Source organism: Mesoplodon bidens (genome assembly GCF_964165515.1).
Source record: "Mesoplodon bidens genome assembly, chromosome: 1".
NCBI lineage: Eukaryota > Metazoa > Chordata > Mammalia > Artiodactyla > Ziphiidae > Mesoplodon > Mesoplodon bidens.
In genome coordinates, this window is record NC_138176.1 from 173,153,634 (window position 1) to 173,177,012 (window position 23,379).

Below are 23,379 nucleotides of genomic sequence, written 5' to 3' on the forward strand. Positions count from 1 at the left end.
TCTTATATACCATATTAAGAAGTTTTGACTTTACTTTTTCAGATGTACTGAAGAGCTTTAAACAGAAGAATGATAATAATCAGATTGGCATTTTTCTGTGGATGCACTATGGAGAATAGAGTTAATTAATGGAGGCAAAACTGAAAGCCGAGAAGTCAGGCACCTGTTGTAGTGGCCCAGGCTTGAGGTGATTGAGGGCAGGGTAGTTTTTTTTTTTTTTTTTGCGGTACGCGGGCCTCTCACTGCTGTGGCCTCTCCTGTTGCGGAGCACAGGCTCTGGACGCGCAGGCTCAGCGGCCATGGCTCACAGGCCCAGCCGCTCCGCGGCATGTGGGATCTTCCCAGACCAGGGCATGAACCCGTGTCCCCTGCATCGGCAGGCGGACTCTCAACCACTGCGCCACCAGGGAAGCCCTGGCAGGGTAGTTTTGACAGAGAAGGTGGAATGACTTTGAGAAGTATTTAGAAAGTAAAACTGTCTGACATGGGATCCTGATCGAGTGTGCAGGGTTGGAAGAGAGTGAGGGAGAGGGAAGGATCAAGACAGCTGTGTGGATGCAAGAGCCATTAATTGAGGTCAGGACCACAGAAGAAGGATCGAGTTCAGCAGGAATAAAGAGTTGTTCGGTTTTGAAAAACTGAACTTTCATAGCCTGGGTTTTAACTAATTGGAAATAAATATCTTGCTGCTTGCTGGATATCCAAACCTGAAGCTTGGGTGAGAAACAGGGTGGGAGAGGAATGTGAGGTCAGGCCTGAAGATGTAGAGTTGGGATTTAGACCCACGTGGGGGCATGGGACCAAAGGGAAAATGACAAGAAAGAAGAGTACACAGGACCAGGGAGGGGACCTAGGGAACATCATGGTTTAGGGGCTGATAGAGGAGTGGGAGAAGCTGTCGGGAAAGAGACCTGTACTCCAGGCTGGAGGAGGGAGGAGCCATATGCTCAGGACCCTTCTGGGGTGGTGAGCCCAGGCTGAATTGCCCAGGTAGAACTTGCCCAGGTCCAAGTGAGTTGTTAGCAAATGTTATAGGTTCCCGATTATTAACTGCTTTGACTTTGGTGCCTTGTGCCTTCCCCTTCTCCCTTTTCCCACCAATCCAGGGCCTCATCCTGTCTTTGGTTGGCAAGTATGTATTAGGGGCTGGTAGCCATTTTAGTAGCAATTCTGGCTCATTTACTCTTTTAGCAGACAGCAGCATATTTCTTATACAGATCTACTGACTATGTTAAATGAAAAACATTCATGTACATCTGTTTGCTGTTTTAGGAACTTGTCAGGACTCCCAGAATCAACTTTGTTCAGATTGGACCAGGAAGAAAAACACTGTGATATAGATACCCCATTAGGAAATCTTTCTAAACTGATGGAAAATACTTATGCCAGGTTTGTAACAATAAATGAATCTGAATTTTGTTCTACTTTCCTAAGGAACGTGGAGTAAAAAAAAAGCTTTTTTTTTCTTTTCAGCCAAAAACTTCGAGATTTAATCATTGACTTTCGCGAACCACAGTTTATATCCTACCTCAGTTCTGTTCTTCCACATGATGCAAAGGATACAGTTGCCTGCATTCTAAAAGGTATGTTATAATCAGTGTGTCTGCATCCATTAATTTTTCTTGGTTCTATTTATAATTTAATCTATATTATAGTCCAGTATTTTAATACTTAAAAAAAATAAATTTATTTATTTATTTTTGGCTGAGTTGGGTCTATTTTTGCTGCGCACAGGCTTTCTCTAGCTGCGGCTAGCTGGGGGCTACTCTTTGTTGCGGTGCATGGGCTTCTCATTGCTGTGGCTTCTCTTGTTGCGGAGCACGGGCTCTAGGCGCCCGGGCTTCAGTAGTTGTGGCATACGGGCTCAGTAGTTGTGGCTCGTGGGCTCTAGAGCACAGGCTCAGTAGCTGTGGCGCACGGGCTTAGTTGTTCCGCAGCATGTGGGATCTTCCCGGACCAGGCTTGAACCCGTGTCCCCTGCATTGGCAGGCAGATTCTTAACCACTGTGCCACCAGGGAAGTCCTTTAATAATTTATAAACTTGTAATTACAGCTTTTAGACAGCATCTCTTTGGAATTAGTTAACCTGTGACCTTTACTGTCACCATGACATTTCCTTACTTTGAAAGGACGTATTGAAGAACAGACTAGAATAGAGTCAGCTTTTCTTGTAAAATAGTTAAGATGCTCAGTAAAATTCAACACTCTTTTTCCTGTTATTTTTAAATTTAAATGTAGGTTTGAATAAGCCTCAAAGGCAAGCCATGAAAAAGGTACTTCTTTCAAAAGACTACACCCTCATCGTGGGTATGCCTGGAACAGGAAAAACAACTACAATATGTACTCTTGTAAGGTTATTATTCTTTTGCTTAGAAACTGAATATTTAAATCAGCTTCTCCTTGGTTCAGAGAATGTGATATTGGATATCAAAAGGGCTGAATTTTAAGTCAAAAATGCCTTTATTTCAAACTAAAAGTGACATGAGAAATAGTAAACCTAAATTACCAATAGTTGTAATCACCTTGTAGATATCTTGCATGTAAGATTGTCTAAAATCTCTTTCTGTTGTTGTTATATGTATGTTTTCCTTCCCTTTAAAAAATGATAAGTTGTACAGAGGCGGTTGAAATAGAGTTTTCTTGAATTTTTTTTCATGTCAGTAAATTACTGAGCAGTCTTAGAATAATCATAATGATGGCAGCAAATATTTATTGACTGATACTGTGTGCCAGGCACTAGTCAAAGTGTATTTGTATTCAATTTTATTATGACATAATATATTATTAGCATATCTTTAATAACATGATAATAATGCCATGTTATTTTCATAAAACATTTTGGCTATATAGTTTTTTAAAAAGTTACTTGGCTCAGCTCTTAGATATGCTTCCTATTAAGTTTTCTAATTCTATTCAAAAAATATAAATGTTAAAAATTACCGGGAGTTAAAAGTAATGCTGTTTTCCTTTCTTTTATTCATTATTAGGTAAGAATTCTCTATGCCTGTGGTTTTAGTGTTTTGTTGACCAGCTATACACACTCGGCTGTTGACAATATTCTTTTGAAGTTAGCAAAGTTTAAAATTGGATTTTTGCGCTTGGGTCAGACTCAGAAGGTACATCCAGATATCCGGAAGTTTACAGAGGAGGATATTTGCAGATCAAAATCCATTAGATCCTTAGCTCTTCTAGAAGAACTCTACAATAGTCAAGTAAGTACAATTATTGTATAATAATACTGGCAGTAATTTTTGTAGCCAGAATGAGGGGAGAAATGGTACGTTGGGAAATTTAATCGCATTGACCAAATTTGCACGTGATTAATTTATATAAACCACAGGACCAGTTTATGAGTTTATAGTTTGTTCTTTGCTTCTGAACTGAAATACGGTTTCTGGTTTATTATTCAGGGCTCCCATCTTCTAGTTTAAAATATCCTCGTAAAGGAAAACTCTGTTTCTGTCTACTCACACTTCTGACACTGACTACGTGGAGTTAGTGCAGACTCCACAGGTTAAGGACTCAGTCCCACAAGACTGCCCCCTACTTCAGTTCTCAATTGCGAGTTCAAGCCTCCTGTGTCCAGCTTGGGGGTTCCTGTGTCCTCCTCCTTGGATTCTATAATTTGCTAAAATGGCTCACAGAACTCAAGAAAGTCAGCTCATTAGCATAAACTCAGGTATGATTAGAAGGGACTTATGAATAACGAAAGATGTACCTGTCACCCATCAATCAGGAAATTCCAAGGGTTTTAGGAGCTCTGGGTCAAGAACCAGAAGGAAGACCAAATGTGTATTTCTTATTATATTATAGTGTCACACCTAGAAAACTAATAATCAGGATTTTTTAGTGAGTTTGAATTAGAAGTAATGGTATATGAATAGTCTTGTGATAGGTATTTTTAGGCTTTGATATAGAACCTAATTTTTATTTAATGTCTGTATATATTTTTACTGGGAAGTCTTAACTGATATTTTTGTCTTAAAAATTATCTCAAATAGATTTTAGTAGACTATTCTTACAACTCTTTTGTCTAATATCTATCCCAATTATTGAAAAATTTTGAAGTGGCTAAGATTATGTCTGATTTACTTTTTTAAATTAAAGTTTTTATTTTGAGATAATTATAGATTCACATATAATAGTCAGAAATAATACAGGGAGATCCTGTATACCCTTTGCCCAGTAGTAACATTTTGCAAAACTAAAGTAAAATATCACAACAGGGATATTGAAGTGTTACAGTCTACATACAGAATAGTTCCATTACCACAAAGATCACTCTCGTTGTACTTTTATAACTATGCCCACTTCTTTCCTGCCTACTCATTCCTTGACCCCTGATAACCACTTTTCTGTTTTCCATTTCTACAGTTTTGTCATTTCAAGAATGTTATATAAGTGGAAATATATGTTATCAAACAAAAGTTCGTGTGCCGGACACACAGGCCAAACAAACTGAAACGTCAGAGTTTGGAGCAGAGAAATGTTTATTGCAGGGTCAAGCAAGGAGACCAGGCAGCTCGTGCTCAAAAACCTCAAACTCTTTTCAGGGAGAAGTTTTTATAGGCAAAATTTGGGGTGAGGGCTGCAGGGTGTGTATCTTTCTTCTGGTTGGTTGGTGGTGAGGTAACAAGGTGGTGCTCCAGGAATCTTGTGCTCAGCCTGAAGTTACTATCCTCCACCTGGGTGCCGGCCTTATTTCCTGCAGAAGACCTCAAGGGAGCAGGGGAGGGATAAATTGGGAGATGTGATTGACATATACATACTACTATATATAAAATAGATAACTAATAAGGACCTGCTGTATAGCATAGGGAGCCCAATACACTGTAATGACCTATATGAGAAAAGAATCTAAAAAACAGTGGATATATGTATAACTGATTCACTTTGCTGTACAGCAGAAACTAACACAACATTGTAAATCAACTATACTCCACTAAAAATTTAAAAAAAAAGAACTCAAAGATATTTGTAACATATTCCTTGAGGAAGAACCAGGATCCTTCTTTAATCCCTGCACTATAGTTTCTTGATTGTTCCTCCTTTGTTTCTGCATCCCCTATTTCCCTGATTAGTAGCTGTTTGAATATGCCCTTTGGAACTCTGGGAAGATCGAGGAGGCTGAAGCTTTTATCCTACAAATAAGAAATGGGGGACCCGGAAAGGCTTTTGTTCCTAGGAGGGCCCCACAAGGTCCTGCTTGGTTTCACATACAGTATGTAATCTTTGGGGATTGGTGTTTTTCACTTAGCCTAATTCTCTGTAGATTCAGATTGTTACATGTATCATCAGTAGTTTGCTCCTTTTTATTGGTGAGTATTGTTCCATAGTATGGATGCGCCACAATTTGTTTAACCATTCACCCATTGGAAAACATCTGGATTGTTTGCAGTTTTTGGCTCTTATGAATAAAACTGCTATAGACATTCATGTATAGGGTTTTGTGTGAACGTAAGTCTTCATATCTCTGGGATAAATGCTCAGGGGTGCAGTGTCTGAGTCATTTGGTAGTTGCATGTTTAGTTTTTAAAAAATCTACCAGGGCTTCCCTGGTGGCGCAGTGGTTGAGAGTCCGCCTACCGATGCAGGGGACACGGGTTCGTGCCCTGGTCAGGGAAGATCCCACGTGCCACAGAGCGGCTGGGTCTGTGAGCCATGGCCGCTGAGCCTGTGCGTCCGGAGCCTGTGCTCTGCAACGGGAGAGGCCACAACTGTGAGAGGCCTGCGTACCGCAAAAAAAAAAAAAAAAATTACCTATCTGTTTTCTAAAGAAGCTATAACATTTTACATTCCCACCAGCAAAGTGTGAGTGATCCTTGTCAGCATTTGGTGGTGTTAACTATTTTTCATCTTGGCCATTCTGATAGGTGTATAGTGATATACAATGTGAGAATGTCTCAACTTCCCCTTCATTCCTGAAGGATAGTTTTGCTAGTTATAGGATTCTGGGTAAATAATGTAATTCTTTTCTTTTATACTGGGAAAATATTCTGCCACTTTCTTCTGGCTTCCGTGGTTTCTGATGAGAAATATGCTGACGTTTGAATTGGAATGTTTTGCCTTATAGCAAGATGGTGTTTACCTGGGCTGCTTTTCAGAATTTTTTCTTTTCTTTAGTTTTTAGAATTTTAATTATGATATGTCTTGTAGCGGATTTTTTTCTATCATGTTTGGAGTTTTCCCAGCTTATTGAATCTATAGATTTAATGTCTCTTGCCAGACTTGGGACATTTTTAGCCATGATTTCTTCTAGTGCTTTTTCAGCCCCTCCCTCTTTCTTTTCTGCTAGGGCTGTGAAGACACGAATGGTGGATCCTTTATGTCCTGCAGGTCCATGAGGCTCTGTTTAGTTTTTGTTTTTTCAGTCTACTTTCTGTCTGTTATTCAGACTGTATAATTTCTATTTTTCTATGTCTTTGTTCACTGATTCTTTTCTCTGTCCCTTGCTGTTGAGCCTATTCCATGATTTTAAAATTCTAGTTATTCTAGTTTCAGTTCTAAAATTTCCATTTGGTTCTTCTTTTTACCTTCTGTTTCTTTGCCAAGACTTTTATTTTCTTGAGATTTTATATCTTTTTCTTTTCATTCAAGTGTGTTCATAATTGTTCATTGAAACATTTTTATCATGGCTGCTTTAAAATCTTTGTCATCGGGCTTCCCTGGTGGCTTAGTGGTTGGGAGTCCGCCTGCCGATGCGGGGGATGGGTTTGTGCCCCAGTTCGGGAGGATCCCGTGTGCCGCAGAGCGGCTGGGCACGTGAGCCATGGCCGCTGGGCCTGCGCGTCCGGAGCCTGTGCTCCGCAGCGGGAGAGGCCACAATGGTGAGAGGCCCGCATACCGCAAAAAAAAAAAAAAAAAAAAAAATCTTTGTCATATAATTCTAACATCACTGTCATCTATTGATTGTCTTATATTCATTCAGTTTGAGATATTTCTGGTTCTGTATATGAGTGATTTTTTATGAAATCTGAACATTTTTGTATTGTGTTATTTAAAACTTTTGTTTTAGCTCGCTTCCCTAACACTACCCTGGTAGGGCAAGAGGGTATGCCACCTCATTACTGCCAGCTGGGAGCTGAAGTCCAGGATGCCTACTTGGCATCTTTTAATGCAGAAGGTGACGGGCTTCTCATTACTGTTTGATAGGGGTGGAAGGAGTCTAGGCTTCCCACGCAGTCTCCACTACATTGCTGGGTGAGGGTTACTACCAGCCAAGAGGGATGAAAATCCTGGCTTGACCTTCTCTGACACCACCCCGGCAAGGTATTGGGGTGCCTTATTCCAGCCTCAGGCAGGTGGAAATCTAAGATCCTCCCTTGACCTTTGCTGGCATTGGTAGGGGGGCAAGGCCATAATTTTTTGTTTTTATTTTTTTAGATTTTCTAAATTCTTTATTAGATTGAACATGTGTTTCTTTTTAATTTTTATTATTTTTTTCTTTTCCTTTATGGTTTATTACAGGATGCTGTATATAGTTCCCTGTGCATACAGTAGGACCTTGTTATTTCTCTGTTTTATATATAGTAGTGCATATCTGTTAATCCTACCCTCCTAATTTATCCCTCCAGCCACCCTTTCACCTTTGGTAACCGTAAGTTTGTTTTCTATGTCTGTGAGTCTGTTTCTGTTTTGTAAATAATTTCATTTGTATCATGTTTTTAGATTCCACATGTAAATGATATGATATTTGTCTTTCTCTCTTTCTGGCTTACTTCACTTAGTATGAAATCTAGATCCATCCATGTTGCTGCAGATGGCATTATTTCATTTTTTATGGTTGAGTAATATTCCATTGTATACATATACCACATCTTTATCCATTCATCTGTCGATGGATATTTAGGTTGTTTCCATGTCTTGGTTATTGTAAATAGCGCTGCGATGAACATAGGGGTACATGTATGTTTTCAAATTAGAGTTTTCTCCAGATATATGCCCAGGAGTGGGATTGCTGGATCATACGGTGACTCTATTTTTAGTTTTTGAAGGAACCTCCATACTGTTCTCCACAGTGGCTGCACCAATTTACATTCCTACCAACGGCGTAGGGGGGGTTTCCTTTTCTCCACACCCTCGCTAGCATTTATTATTTGTTATTTGTAGACTTTTTAATGATGTCTATTCTGATCTGTGTGAGGTGGTACCTCATTGTAGTTTTGATTTGTGTTTCTCTAATAATTAGCGATGTTGAGCATCTTTTCATGTGCCTGTTGGAGATCTGTATGTCTTCTTTAGAGAAATGTCTATTTAGGTCCTCTGCCCACTTTTTTTTTTTTTTTTTTTTTTCAATAAAGGAGATGTAGTTCTTTTTTTTTTAACTTAGTTAATTTATTTATTTTTAGCTGTGTCAGGTCTTAGTTGTGACATGCAGGATCTTCGTTGCAGTGTGTGGGATCTTTCGTTGTGGTGCACAGGCTCTTCGTTGTGGTGTGCGGGCTTCTCTCTAGTTGCCGCGCTCGGTCTTCTTTCTAGTTGTGGCATGCAGGCTCTCCAGTTGAGGCACATGGGCTCAGTAGTTGTAGCATGTGGGCTTAGTTGCCCCTCAGCATGTGGGATCTTAGTTCCCTGACCCGGGATCAGTGCAGTGTCCCCTGCATTGTAAGGTGGATTCTTTACCACTGGACCACCAGGGAAGTCCCTCCTGCCCATTTTTTGATTGGGTTTTTTGTTTTTTTGTTATTGAGTTGTATAAGCTGTTCGTATATTTTAGAAATTAAGCCCTTGTTGTTCTCATCATTTGCAGATATTTTCTCGCCATCTGTAGGTTGTCTTTTCATTTTATTTATGGTTTGCTGTGCTGTGAAAAAGCTTATAAGTTTGATTAGGTCCCATTTATTTTTGTTTTTTTATTTCTATTGAGACCATAGTTTTTTATGTGGTGTTTGGCTAGAGTTGAGTGATTATTGTATAAGTTTTCTGTCTGCTAGGCTATCCCTTTCCTGTTCTTTTGGCTTTTGTTGGAGCTTCTTTTGGTCTGCATACATTGGCATTCCTGTGTTCCTAGTCTTATCAGCTCCAAATCTGGGATATGTGAGGCAAAAGGAAAACCCAGGGAACTGTGGTGTTCCTCGTGTCCCAAGGTTCCTAGCTGGTCTACCTTTTCTCCACCTTTCAGTCTTTATGTTTATAGTTTTATATTTATATAATGTCCGGGGTTTTTCATTGTACTTTGTGGGAGGAGTAGGGAAAAGTACTCCATCTTCCCAGAAGTAAAGTCCTGGTTGACGTTAAAAAAATAAATTCATTAACTTACTGCCTCTTGAATGTTTCAGATTTCCATTTTGAAATATCGAAATTTGAGCATTGTTATAGTGTCTGGAAAATTAACTTGATTTAAAAATATTTATAGTAAAAAATTAAAATTTTTGCATGCTATAAGTGTTTCTGCAATCATATTGGGGGATTCCTGTTTTGGGGGACAAAGAGTTCTTTTTTGATCTTTTAATTTCAAAAATGGGAAAAACACGGTATATTTCTTGGACATATTAAATAACTGATCTATTTTCCCTATTTGTTTTTAGCTTATAGTTGCAACAACATGTATGGGAGTAAACCATCCCATATTTTCTCGTAAAACTTTTGATTTTTGTATAGTGGATGAAGCCTCTCAAATTAGCCAACCAATTTGCCTAGGGCCACTTTTTTTTTCGCGGAGATTTGTGTTGGTGGGGGATCATCAGCAGCTTCCTCCCCTGGTACTAAACTGCGAAGCAAGGTAAGCAGACGTTGAGGTTTCAATTTTAAACTAGATTCTTTTTAAGGGACAGTTTCAGTACACTGATAAGCCTGAACTGGATTTGTTGACAGAGCTCTTGGCATGAGTGAAAGCTTATTCAAGAGGCTGGAACAGAATAAGAATGCTGTCGTACAGTTAACCGTGCAGTACAGAATGAACAGGTATTTGTAACAGTGTCAGCTACGAGTGATTTTTGTATTTGTGTTCATAACTAAAACTAAAATTATTTTGTAATTTCCATAGTAAAATTATGTCCTTAAGTAATAAACTGACATACGAAGGAAAGCTGGAGTGTGGATCAGACAAAGTGGCCAATGCAGTGATAAACCTACCTAACTTTAAAGATGTAAAGCTGGAACTGGAGTTTTATGCTGATTATTCTGACAATCCTTGGCTGGTTGAAGTTTTCGAGCCAAAAAATCCTGTTTGTTTCCTTAACACAGACAAGGTAAAAAACAAAAAAACAAACATTTTCTTTAGTTTTTCTCCTTTTGCTCTTTTATTTGTATTCCTCAGTTTTCAGTAGCGATTGCTTCCTTAGGGCTTATCAGTTAAAACTAATGTACTTCTCGTACTTTAACACAAAAGAATATTTTCTTTCTATAGACTCACTGTCTTTGGGAGGAGGTTTATTCTGGTGATTGATAGATGTCAGAATTGACTTTTGAAGTCAGAAAGGTAGAAAGTGAACTCAACTGTATAACTACATTTCCTCAAAAAGAAATTGACATTGATATTGTCAAAGGTCTGGGTTTACAAATGGACAGCAGATACGATAAATTGATGTCCTTTTGAAGACCTTTTTTAAAAGAATTGACTTTATTTTCTAGAGCAGTTTTAGGTCCACAGCAAAACTGAGCTAAAAGTACAGAGATTTCCCATATATCTCCTCCCCCCACCGTATGCACCTAAAGATCTCTTTGCAAATCTGTCATTAAACAAAAAATCTGCACAAGGACTTTAAATGACTTGTCTTATTTCTAAGAACTAAGAACAAAGTTTTGACCCTATGTTCCTACAGTTTGTTTTATATAGTGCTTCTCATTATTGATTTGGAAGTCTATGTAAGTTCAAATAAAAATATAATGACCAATTATATGTATGCATGTTATTCTAAAATAGTTATATCTCTTGTTATTAAGATGGGTGGAGCCAGGTGGTTGTTAAAAATAGGGCCTTACCATGTGTGTACCATGGTGGGATTTTCATTCTCTTGGACATTGCCTTAGTGTTTCAGGATGAAGAATTAACACCTAGGGGCAGGCAGGCTCTGGAATATTTAGTCACATAAACTGATCTCACAAATGACTGCTTTTATAAACCAGAACTCTAATTTATTAGTTATAATTTACCATTTTTTAACCTCACCAGTGATAGTTCAGATTCTTTTTTGCTACTCACATTTCCTCCTTCTTGGCATCAGGATTCCAAATAAGTTGTATTAAAATTAATCAAGGTTACTAAGGAATGATGTAGGAGCAAAACAATCCTTTGAAAGTTCTACTAGGTGTGGTAGAGACTGGGGAACCTTATCGCTCCATTATTTGTATAAAAATCAACAAGAAAATGGAAAGGGCACAGATATTAGAGCCAGATCTAAGTTTGAATCCTAGTGCCACGATTTATTGTGAGGCTTGGGCAGGCTACTCATCTTTTCTGACCTTTGATTCCTATAAAATGGGGGATAACACAGTAAAGTTTGTGAAGCCCAGTGTATGGTCGGCTTTTATAGAGATTTTAGTCTGAACTCTATGTAGCATGTTTAAGATGGGTTGCCTCTGGGTGGCTTTCTGAAAGTGACTAATATCATTCATTTTTGTTAATTCTTTTACCTTCAACTTTAAGATGAAGATATTTTTCATCTGTTTCCATATGTGGTAGTACCGTCTCTATGGCCACCTGTGTACTGACAGTACTCTTAACTTCAGAGATTGTTTTGCAAGCAGGATGCATATTTTTTCTATTTAGGTTCCAGCACCAGAACAAGTTGAAAAGGGAGGTGTCAGTAATACAACAGAAGCCAAACTCATTGTTTTCCTGACCTCAATTTTTATTAAGGTAACATAGAATTTAATTTTGAGGGCTAATTAATATTAAGGTGCAGAGTAATAGAATATTAGAATGCAAGGAACTTTAGATCTAAAGTTAACTTTTGTTTATTAAGATAAAGAGGAATGAAGCCTGATTGTTTTTATTTTGAGAACATTTATCTAAGACATGTAATTTTTTATACAGTAATGGCATTTTGAGTTTCCATTTAGGATAACTTTTTGTAACATCAGATAATTCTGATTGTTTCAATTTAGTGCTGAAGTCAGTATGATTGGCAATTGGAAACATCTGGTGTAAGGGATAGCAGAAAGTAAAATGTATTTCTTTGTCCTTTTTTTGGTATGGCAACACTGTTTTGGTGGCATACAAACCACTATACTGCCATGGACTTCTAAATATCAAGGGAACAATGTTTGAGGAAATTATTTCATTTCAGCAAATGTGGATGTAGCCTTAGAGTGAATTCAATAATTGTATTTACTCCTTGTGATAGGAATATGTATTATAAACATCAATTGGGCACATTATGTAAACATTTAATAAATTTAGTAAAGCTTAAATAACAAAAGTCAGGATTTTTTCACTTTAAATTGTGTTCTTTTCTGTTTAGGCTGGTTGTAATCCCTCTGATATTGGTATCATTGCACCATACCGGCAACAGTTAAAAGTCATCAATGATTTATTGGCACATTCTTCTCTTGGGATGGTCGAAGTTAATACAGTAGACAAATACCAAGGAAGAGACAAAAGTATCATTCTAGTATCTTTTGTTAGAAGTAATAAAGATGGAACTGTGAGTTAATTGTATTTTCTGCTTTGTTGTCTGATTTGTATTTTATATTTGTTTGGGACATTATTTACCTCTCTTTTTTTTCTCTCTCTCTTTTTTAATTGTGGTAAAAAACACATTACATAAAATTCACCTTCTTAACTATCTTTTAGTGTACAATTCACAAGTATTAAGTATATTTACAGCGTGTGCAACACATCTCCAGAACGTTTTCATTTTGCAAAACAAATTCTATACCCATGAACAATTCCCTAATTCCCACTCTCTCCTTTCCCTGGCAATCACTTTCTGTCTCTGTGAATCTGACAGAATTTTATGAATTCTGTGAATTTTCCATATAAGTGGAATCATACGGTATTTGTCCTTTTGTAAGTGGCTTATTTCACTTTTCATAATGTCCTCAGGGTTCATCCGTGTTGTAGCATGTGTCAGAATTTCCTTCCTTTTAAAGGCTGAATATTATTCCACTGCATGTATATACCGCATTTTGTTTAGCCATTTATCCATCAGTGGACATTTGGGTTGCTTCTACCTCTTGGTTATTGTGTTTGGAGCATTTTAAACATATAGGCTTCCCTAGATATACTTTCAAATTTATAGATAATTCCAGGCTTTGTTTTGGTTTTTTTGCGTTTTTATCTCTCCTTGACTCATTTTTCTTGACTATGCAATACCTTCGTATGGTTTTTAAGATACACGTAGTAGAGGGACTTCCCTTGTCATCCAGTGGTTAAGACTCTACACTTCCAATGCAGGGGCTGCGGGTTTGATCCCTGGTCAGCGAACTAAGATCCCACATGCCACGCTGCACAGCCAAAAATAAATAAATAAAATAAAATACACATAGTAGAAAGTCTCCCTTCTTCCCTGTTCCTCTACTCAGTTCTTACCCTCACAGATAATCACATGTTTAGTTTTTTGGTTTTGTTTTGTTTTTGGTAACCTTCTAGGTTTCTTTAAGCATATGCAAGCAGATATGAATCAGTATTCATATTTCCCTCCTTTTTTGCGCAAAAGGTAATATATACACTATTTCTGGACTTTGCTTTTTCCACTTAACAGCTTGGAGATCTTTCCATGTCATTACACAGAGATTTCATTCTGTTCTTACAGATGCATAGTTTTCCACTGTATATATGGGTCACGTTATATTTAACCACTCCTCTGAGTCTTCTACTATGACGTGTTTCTATTACTGTTAAAAACAATGCTACACTGGGGCTTCCCTGGTGGGAAGTGGTTAAGAATGGTGGTGGTTAAGAATCCACCTGCCAATGCAGGGGACCAGGGGTTCGAGCCCTGGTCTAGGAATATCCCACATTGCTGCGGAGCAACTAAGCCTGTGTGCCACAACTACTGAGCCTGCGCTCTAGAGCCCATGAGCCACGACTACTGAAGCCCGTGTGCCACAACTACTGAAGCCTGCGTGCCTAGAGCTTGTGCTCCACAACAAGAGAAGCCACCACAATGGGAAGCCTTCACCCTGCAACAAAGAGTAGCCCCCGCTTGCCACAACTAGAGAAAGCCTGCGCACAGCAAAGGAAGACAACACAGCCAATAAATAAACATAAATAAAATCTATTAAAAAAAAGAAAAAAAATTAAAAAAAAAGAAACGGAGAGCTTGTTTCATAGATATTTTTTAAAATGCAACACTGAGTGGAGATAACTTCAATTCTTTTTTTTTTTTTTTTAATATTTATTTGGCGGTGCTGCGTCTTAGTTGCAGCACTTGGGATCTTCGTTGCTGCGTGCAGGATCTTTAGTTGTGGTATGTGGGCTCCTAGTTGTGGTATGCGGTATCTAGTTCTCCGACCAGGGATTGAACCCGGGCCCCCTGCATTTGGAGCACGGAGTCTTAACCACTGGTCCACCAGGGAAGTCCTAACTTCAATTCTGTATTATATATATTTAATATTTTTAATTTTTTAATATATTTTTATTATATGTATTTAATAATTTAAAATTATGGCTAGGATATCATACCCACGATAAAATACTTGAAGTTGGCACTGTGGGCAAGTTTTTCCCACTGTCTGGATTTTAAATGTGTTGATGAATCTTTTTTACAGTATATGTTTTTGAAAACTGCTCAAAAAACTCAAATAAATAAGAAAACTCAAAGAATGAAAATTACAATTTCTTTCAGCTTGGTGAACTATTGAAAGATTGGCGACGTCTTAATGTTGCTATAACCAGAGCCAAACATAAGCTGATTCTCCTGGGATGTGTGCCCTCACTAAACCGCTATCCTCCTTTGGGGAGGCTACTTTATCATCTAAACTCAGAAAAATTAATATCCTTTTTGTTTTATATGTGGTCACATTTGATTGTGCTATTGTGAGTATTTCATTTATGTATTTGTATAAGCTAAAACTCAGTGTCTCGTGTTTTCCATGGGCATATTTCAAAAGATCTGATTCTGCAAAGGAAAGAGAGAAAACAATTCACAGGAAGTAATTTTAAGCAAAAAGTGAAATAATGAATGTGGTGGAGAAGGATAGTTTGTGAAATGAGAAAGGGGAAAAAAAGGGACTTGATTTTTTGCCTTAGGAACAGGGTGCATGTTTCCTAGAATACATCTAGGAAAACTGTTTATCCCTTCTTGTTCCTCTCCCCTCAATTTATAACCTTTTTTAAAAAAAATCTAGGACAAAGTATTATATTTAAAAATGGAGATTATTACTTGTCATATTGTATTAATAGATTATTTTAAAAATAGATCATCTCTTTAAAAAATTATATGTAGGTCTCAGGCTAAGATATGTAAACCATATTGCTTAAGTATATTATTATCTATAGAATGCCATAAAAATCTTTACAATTTTTTTAGCAGCCCTGTAAACCAAATTACAGAATGTTAGATAATAATGTCATATATGTTTTTATGTAATTCCACATTGTGTTAAATATATCTTCCTTAATTTATTTTACATCATTGATCTTCCATCAGGAGAACATGAAAGTTTTTGTCATGTATTGGGTGATTTTCAAAGAAGATAAAGCATTGTTTTCCTTGCTTTTTCCAAACCATCATGACTTCTCTAACTCTTGCCTATTTATAATTTGGATATGCTGTAAAATCAGTGCCTGTTTACACTGTGAAGATAACTTTTATCCCAAGGGTAAGAAATGATGTAAATATACTCTTTCAGAGTTCCAGTTTTTTTTTTTTTATTTATTTTTCGGTATAACTTTGTTAAACATAAAGGTCTATTACCATACAAAATTTAACATAGTATTTTTTTAGTACAGGTGTACCAAAACTGAAAAGTCTAAATTTATAGCTATTATAAATGTGTTTTTGTATGATCTAGAGTTTGATAAATTTCTACCACCTTTTAAAGCTGGGATGAATTTTTCAATCTGAGGTTTAAACCTTTAAGTCTACATTTTCAAGATTAATTTGATCTTTTAGATTTTGTATCATATTTTGTTTATTTGAAAGATTAGTTAAGAAAATTGATTTGCTTTTGTCATTTAAGGACAATCTTGTGATGATGAGAACATAAGTAAGACGTTTTTCTGTATTTTGAGGTCCCTGATTCAAAGGCCATTCTGCTGGTTTTTTTCCTGACTTTTGCTTTCTCATATCAGAGATGTTTTCACTTTAAACCTAGTCTTTTAAATTATCACTGATAAATGTATTATTTCCAGTTAATTTCTGATCCTCCTTACTCTCCCACTTGTTATTTTCACTTTTCAGTATTCTAGTGAAAGAAAATAATTCCTACTGTTCTTTTTTTTTTTTTTTTTTTTTTGCGGTATGCGGGCCTCTCACTGTTGTGGCCTCTCCCGTTGTGGAGCACAGGCTCCGGACGCGCAGGCTCAGCGGCCATGGCTCACAGGCCTAGCCACTCCGCGGCATGTGGGATCTTCCCGGACCGGGGCAAGAACCCGTGTCCCCTGCATCGGCAGGCGGACTCTTAACCACTGCGCCACCAGGGAAGCCCCCTACTGTTCTTTTGAGAAGAAATTTTGTTTGCTTAATTGATGACAAATTAAAAAGGTGTATTCCTATTTTCACTTATTCATGTTCATATGCCCCTTTGTTTTAGGGCATTTCTCAATTTTCTCTTTTGGTATAAAAATGTTTTGTAAAATAGTTACGTCAAAGTGCTTGATTACTTATATTGTGACCAATTTTAACCTTAGTGTATCCATCTTTGGCAGGGAGATCTCTCATTTCTCTCAAATTTTTTCTTTTTAATGAATGTTAAGTATGTTAAAAATTGCTGCCTCTACCTCACATGTTTTTTAAAAAATATTACTTGAAGATTTTATTAAATAAATTGTTCTCTTACTGTTAGATCTTACTGTGTCAATTATTAATACTAAATAATAATTAAGTTCAGGGTTGTCCACCGTTTTTTCCAGTATTGAGAACTGAAATACTGATAATGCTCTAAAGCTGAAACCAAGGAGTGTTGACATTATAAAGAGATTTATGAAGGACACACAGGATGGAGTTGATCATGGAGATACTATGGATTAGACAGGAAAAACTAGGAAGTTTACAGAGATAAGGCTTAAATATTGGTTAGATATCATGAAGTTATATAACAGGAAGGAACTGAAGATAATTTCAGTTCCTGGGAGTGAGATGAATAATGTAAATTCTTTTGGTTCGATCAGTGGTTGCTTTACAGATTTGTATGGCCTGCAAAGCCCTGTGGAATAAGAGCCCTGGGAGGGGTTCCGTGTTTCTTGTCATTTGGGACTCTGTCTTGATTACAAGAGTCTAGCCACTTAGTTGAAAGAGTTAGGGTTTGTCTTTTATATATAAGATGCTATGAGTTGGAGGCTTGGGGTGAGCTGTAAGTTGAACCCAGACTGGGCCATCAGATTGCTAATAGTGCAGTTTAAGTATGACATCCATGCCAAAGACTAAGACAGCAGTGGCTACCAGTCTCTAATGTTATTGGGCAGTCACTTTGTGCAGGTCCAGATCAAAAGCACCATTAGCCTAGACAAGGTCTTCCTTATAGTGTAAAGCCAGGATGTGATGACAGTGTAGCCATTCCAGTGGCCCCATTCCTGAAAATCAGTTCAGAGTTCCTACCCCCTTACCTCTCTTGCTACCTCCTCTGATTCCTTTCTTTTCTTCCTCATCTCTCACTCTTTAGAGACGGGTCTTTCCCAGAGCTCTTATGTTTGGTCTGGTCCTGTTCTCCCTCCTTGGACAGTCACTGGCTCCAACCGTCACCTATGTAGCTGTTTACCAAATCTGTATACCCTGCCATGTCTTCTGAATTCTAGTTATATCTGTGTTCCAGCTCCTGCCTTCAGAGTCTTCTGTGAGCACTTCCGAGTCAGCACATACAAAATGTAAATTTCCATCTTCATCTAATGCCTTCCTCTGTAATCTCTATTTCTGTCAAGGACACCATCTACCTCTACATCTACCATTTTCTGAGAGGTCAAAAGTCTTGGCATAATTTTCTTTCTTTAATTTTTTTTTCTGTCTAATTATAGAGTAGTACATGATTTTAGTGAGAATTTCAAACACTACAAATTTTAGAAAATTAAATTTCTTTGTAATCTTATCATTTAGTTATAACTACTGGTAGTTTGGTGTATGATAATCTGGACTGGTGCTTAAGAATAAAAATTGCCACAACCCACAACAAGAAACACATTTTGCATCATGACTCAGCATGAACATATGTATGTGCGTGCACCTTAAACAGTACTTTAACAAAATATCTACCCTTTTTATATGTGATATACCCTCATATTTTCCACTATTCCATTAAAAACAAAGCTGGTTGCGGGGCTTCCCTGGTGGCGCAGTGGTTAAGAATCTGCCTGCCAGTGCAGGGGACACGGGTTTGAGCCCAGGTCCAGGAAGATCCCACATGCCACGGAGCAACTAAGCCCGTGCACCACAACTACTGAGCCTGCGCTCTAGAGCCCGCAAGCCACAACTGCTGAGCCCGTGCACCACAGCTACTGAGTCTGTGCTCTGTAGAGCCCGCGTACCACAACTACTGAATCCCGCGCACCTAGAGCCCGTGCTCTGCAGCAAGAGAAGCCACCGCAATGAAGAAGCCCACGCGCGACAACTAGAGAAAGCCCGCGCGCAGCAACGAAGATCCAACGCAGCCAAAAATAATTAATTTTAAAAGACAAAGCTGGTTGCAACCTACTAATATTCTTTCATATCCCACTAATAGGTTGGAACGTGTGGTTTGTAATGGAGGTCATTCTCCAATATTTCTTTGCATATTTGTTCTAATGTACTTTTTTTTTTTCTGGCTGCACTGCACAGCTTGTGGGATCCTAATTCCCTGACCAGGGATCCACCCTGGGCCCATGGCAGTGAAAGTGCAGAGTCCTAACCACTGGACTGCCAGGGAATTCCCTAATATACTATTTTTGCTCTTCCCTATACATGTCTTTTTTCTTGTTTGTTGTATCCTCTATATTTGTCTATTTCTCCAATACCATTTATGCAACTTCACCCAGACTGAAAGACTTGTATGCTACCTTCTCCAAAAAGCCTTTTCTGATTTTTTTCCTTCCAAAAAGAATTACTTCCATCTTTATATATAGCTTTATACCACTTATGCTTTTTTAGCAGCGGTAATAATATGTAGTATGCTTTATAATTTTCATAGATATTCTCTCAATTGAATTAAACCCTGCAGAGTACCTAGCATAGATATTTCACGTTAGCATATGGCTCTGGGCAAGTCATTGTTAGAACCCAGATGTTCTGATTAGTAATTCAGCAATTTGCCCAGGTACTATGTGTTTCCCATTCAGTGTTGTGTACATTTTCCAGGTGCTATACAAATGTTTAGAAGCATTACAATTGTTGGGAATTCCCTGGCAGTCCAGTGGTTAGGACTCCTCGCTTTCACTGCTAAGGGCTGGGGTTCAATCCCTGGTCAGGGAACAAAGATCCCACAAGCTGCACAGTGCAGCCAAAAAGGAAAAAAAAGCATTACAATTGTTACTGTAAGCAAATCACATCTCAGGCCAGCTGGAAACCTTGTGGCATGATTTGACCAGCTGGTCTGTGTAGATTCAGTGGACAGCTTTGCTCATTAAAAAGACTGCTTGTAGCTAAGAGGATAGGCCCATCCAACTTCACTCAAGTCACCACTGACCCTTGGATGATTGGGACTCATGATCCTGGAAAGTATGAACCAAGATGGACCCAGGGGGTGAAGTCTGCCTTTCCTGACTCGGCTCTTGTATAGATACTGCTTTGGCTTATTATGAAAGATTTTTACATAAAAAATATTTTTAAGGCTTTAACTAGCTTTCTTTTTATGATGAGATTTAAAACATTATTATAAAACTTTTACAAACACACACAAAAGTAGTATAATGAACTCCTATATACCCATCACCCATATTCAACAGTTAGATTTTGCAGCAATTTTTTTTTACCTTTTTTTCCTTGCTGACATGTTTTAAAGCAAATTTTAGACATCATTCAATTTCATCCCTATATTTCAGTATGTGATGAGTTTTTAAAAAACAGTATTTTGTTACATGATTACATCCATACGCTTAAAAACCTAGATTCTTAGTTTTAGTACATCAAGAGCTCAGAACAGATTAATATTCTAGTTTAAACCTATTAAGTGTAATAGGTTTTAAACATACACCCTAATTCCAATTCTGTTCAATACAAGGTGGCTAGAGTATCCAGCAAATATGTATTTTGGAGTTTAAGAACATCTTCCTCAAAGGAAGAAATATTTTTTGCTTTAAATAAAGCTAGTCTGTTACTGAACTAAATTTCTTTCCTACATGTTACCTATAAAGTCACTGGAGGGAAAGCAGTCCAGAAAATAAAGCTCTTTTCCTTTGTTCTCATGGTTTTATAAAATAAATAAATATATACTTAATATTATTTGCTTTTCTAAATGCACTTGGAACACAAATCCCTCCTTTTTCACTCATCATTTGGAGAAGAGAAAAATGAACAAGTCAGTCATTTCAATGTTTAACAGCAAGATGTTGGAAGGGGTTAGACTTGTCATCAGTTTTAGGCTCCTTCAAACACTGTGAAAACCACAGACGTATTTTGACATGAAAATGGAGGCTAGTTTTGTACTGGTTCAGATTTTGGCTCTGTTCCTTAATAGTACTGTGATTCTGGGCAAGTTATTTAATCTTTGAGGTTAGTTTCATCTGTAAAAGAGGTAAATATTCATTCCTCATGGGGTGGTTCTGAAGATCAAATGAGGTTTTGGCCTAGGAACTGACCTTCACATACATGCTCACTGACCTTTACTTCCATGCTCATGGGCATGGAAGATGAATGGTGAAAGGGTGATGGGATAGTTGAGGAAAGGAAATTTGACCCTATCTCACATCATCACTAAAATTAATTCTGGGTGCACTAACAGGCCTAAATATTAAAGGCAAAACTATGTAATTCCTTTTTTTTTAATGTTTATTTATTTGGCTGCATCGGATCTCTCGTTGCGGCGCTCGTTTGGCCGTGTGGGTTTCTCCCTAGTTGTGGTGTGCGGGTTTTCTCTTCTCCAGTTGTGGCATGCAGGCTCCAGGGTGCGTGGGCTCCAGAGCGTGTGGGCTCCGTAGTTTGTGGCACAGGGGCTCTCTAGTTGAGGTGTGCAAGCTCAGTAGTTGTGGCACGTGGGCTTAGTTGCCCCACGGCATGTGGGATCTTAGTTGCCCAACCGGGGGTCGAACCTGCGTCCCCTGCATTGGAAGGCGGATTCTTTACCACTGGACTACCAGGGAAGTCCCAAAACTATGTAATTCTTAAAAGAGTATCTTCATGACCTTGGAATAAGGAGGATTTCTTAAGACACTAAGGCATAAACTAGAAATTCACTACAAGAAAATTAAGAACTTATATTTAATCAACGGTTGCCATAAGGAGAGGAAAAAAAAATTAGCCAGAAGATAGTGGCAACACATAACTGACATCAAATTAGTATGTACAATATTAAGTAACTTGCACAAGCCAATAAGAAAAAGATAAGTCAATAGAAAAACAGGCACCATTTCTTTGCAAAAGTGAAATTCCAAATAGTGAACATAGGTAAAGTGCTCAATGTCATCAGTAGTGAGATAAATAAAAAACAAACCTGCCATGCAATCACCTACCCACAAGACGCAAAAAATGAAGAAATCCTCAAAATTCTAAGCATTAGAATGGACACAGCAACAGAAAAACAACACTGCTGATAGGAGTGTAAATTATGAGAAAATTTGAAAACAGTTTGGCATTATCTAGTAAATTTAAAGAAAGGCATACCTGATTTCTAGTAATTGTATTCTTATTTACAAGCCCTAGAGGCTCTCCTGCATATAGGGACCAGGAAGTATGTAAACCTGAAAATACCCTAACCTGGAAACTCCTCATGGACACGGATGATGTTGAACAAAAGAAACAAGTAATGTTCGTAATGTTATTCCACTTGTGAAAAGTTTTAAACAGGCAAAAATAAACTACATTGATTAGGGGCACATACTTACGTGGTAGTAACATGCAGAAAAGCAAGGAAACAATTGCCATAGAAGTCAGAATCGTATTTATTAAGACTTCTAGGCGGATTGTGGCTAAAGGCCTTTCCCCCAGGGAAGATGACTCTCCTGTTCTATGCTCTCTTGATCTGGTGGTGTTTTCCCAGCTGTTCACTTTATGATTCTTTAAATGTATATATGCGTTATAAATTTTTATCCATGTATGATTATCTCACAATAAAGAAAATTAAAAACCAAAAGAAGTAAAGAAACATAATAGAACTGTATGCTGGCCAATGTGATGAAGAGATAAACATCGCTCCATTTCCTCGAAATATCAGTCTATTTCTAACTCGGCCACCGTTTTAACAATTGCTGGGCTTCCCTCGTGGCGCAGTGGTTAAGAATCCGCCTGCCAATGCAGGGGACACAGGTTCAAGCCCTGGTCTGGGAAGATCCCACATGCCGCGGAGCAACTAAGCCCGTGAGCCACAACTACTGAGCCTGCACTCTCGAGCCTGCACGCCACAACTACTGAAGCCCACGCGCCACAACTACTGCAGCCCACACGCCTAGAGCTCGTGCTCCGCAACAAGAGAAGCCACTGCAATAAGAAGCCCATGCACCACAACGAAGAGTAGCCCCCGCTCGCCGCAACTAGAGAAAGCCCGCGTGCAGCAGCGAAGACCCAACACAGCCAAAAGTAAAATAAATAAATTTTAAAAATATATTCTTTAAAAAAAAACAATTGCCGATCTAACTAGGTAATAGCTCAGTTTCCCCAAATTGATATAACTTAAACCTAGTGTCATCTGACCACGAGAGTTTTTACTCCCTGAAATGAGAAAACGCTGGCTTTATCTCTGCACCTTGCCCTCGATTACTGAGACCATTCCTCGTTGCTTTTTATAAACCAGTGGATTCACTGCTGGTCCCCTGCGAGCTAGTTGGTGAAGCAGGGAAGAGGTCAGGTGTGTTCGATTAAACCCGGCCGGACCTAGTGGACGAAAACGTTTGCACGTGACTCGCATCCCCTTGGAAATGCAGCCCTAGCGCTCCGGCGAGGCCCCCAGGGTGAGAGACCAGGGTCCGCCCCCCTGCTTCTCAACGTGAGGTCCTCCTCAACGCGAGGTCCTCCTCAACGCGAGGTCCTCCTCACGCTCCTTTTCCTTCTCCTTCCGCTCCGGCTGGACCCGAAGTGGCTCAGAGAGGGCGGATTTCTCCGCTGCCGGCTTCAGGCTCCGCGCCCCCCCGCCCCACTCGGGCGCCGCGGGACCGCCCGGCCGTCCTCCCGCCGCCGGGAGCGCTGTGGGCCGCAGCGGGCCTGGTCGCGGACGCCG

At 38.6% G+C, this 23,379-nt stretch overlaps 1 protein-coding gene across 2 annotated transcripts in view; it reads left to right on the forward strand.

Annotated features, from left to right (window-relative positions):
* Positions 1–15,695, forward strand: part of DNA2 (DNA replication helicase/nuclease 2) — a 48,805-nt gene extending 33,110 nt beyond the window's left edge. For both annotated transcript variants that reach the window (XM_081224339.1, XM_081224340.1), the window contains 11 exons: positions 1,273–1,389; positions 1,474–1,583; positions 2,239–2,348; positions 2,988–3,212; positions 9,528–9,721; positions 9,814–9,903; positions 9,986–10,190; positions 11,711–11,800; positions 12,405–12,587; positions 14,733–14,879; positions 15,518–15,695. In XM_081224339.1, the coding sequence (XP_081080465.1) occupies positions 1,273–1,389; positions 1,474–1,583; positions 2,239–2,348; positions 2,988–3,212; positions 9,528–9,721; positions 9,814–9,903; positions 9,986–10,190; positions 11,711–11,800; positions 12,405–12,587; positions 14,733–14,879; positions 15,518–15,586 (1,540 nt within the window). In that variant the 3' untranslated portion in view covers positions 15,587–15,695. The remainder of the gene's footprint in view (positions 1–1,272; positions 1,390–1,473; positions 1,584–2,238; positions 2,349–2,987; positions 3,213–9,527; positions 9,722–9,813; positions 9,904–9,985; positions 10,191–11,710; positions 11,801–12,404; positions 12,588–14,732; positions 14,880–15,517) is intronic.
* The last annotated feature ends 7,684 nt before the right edge of the window (positions 15,696–23,379 follow it).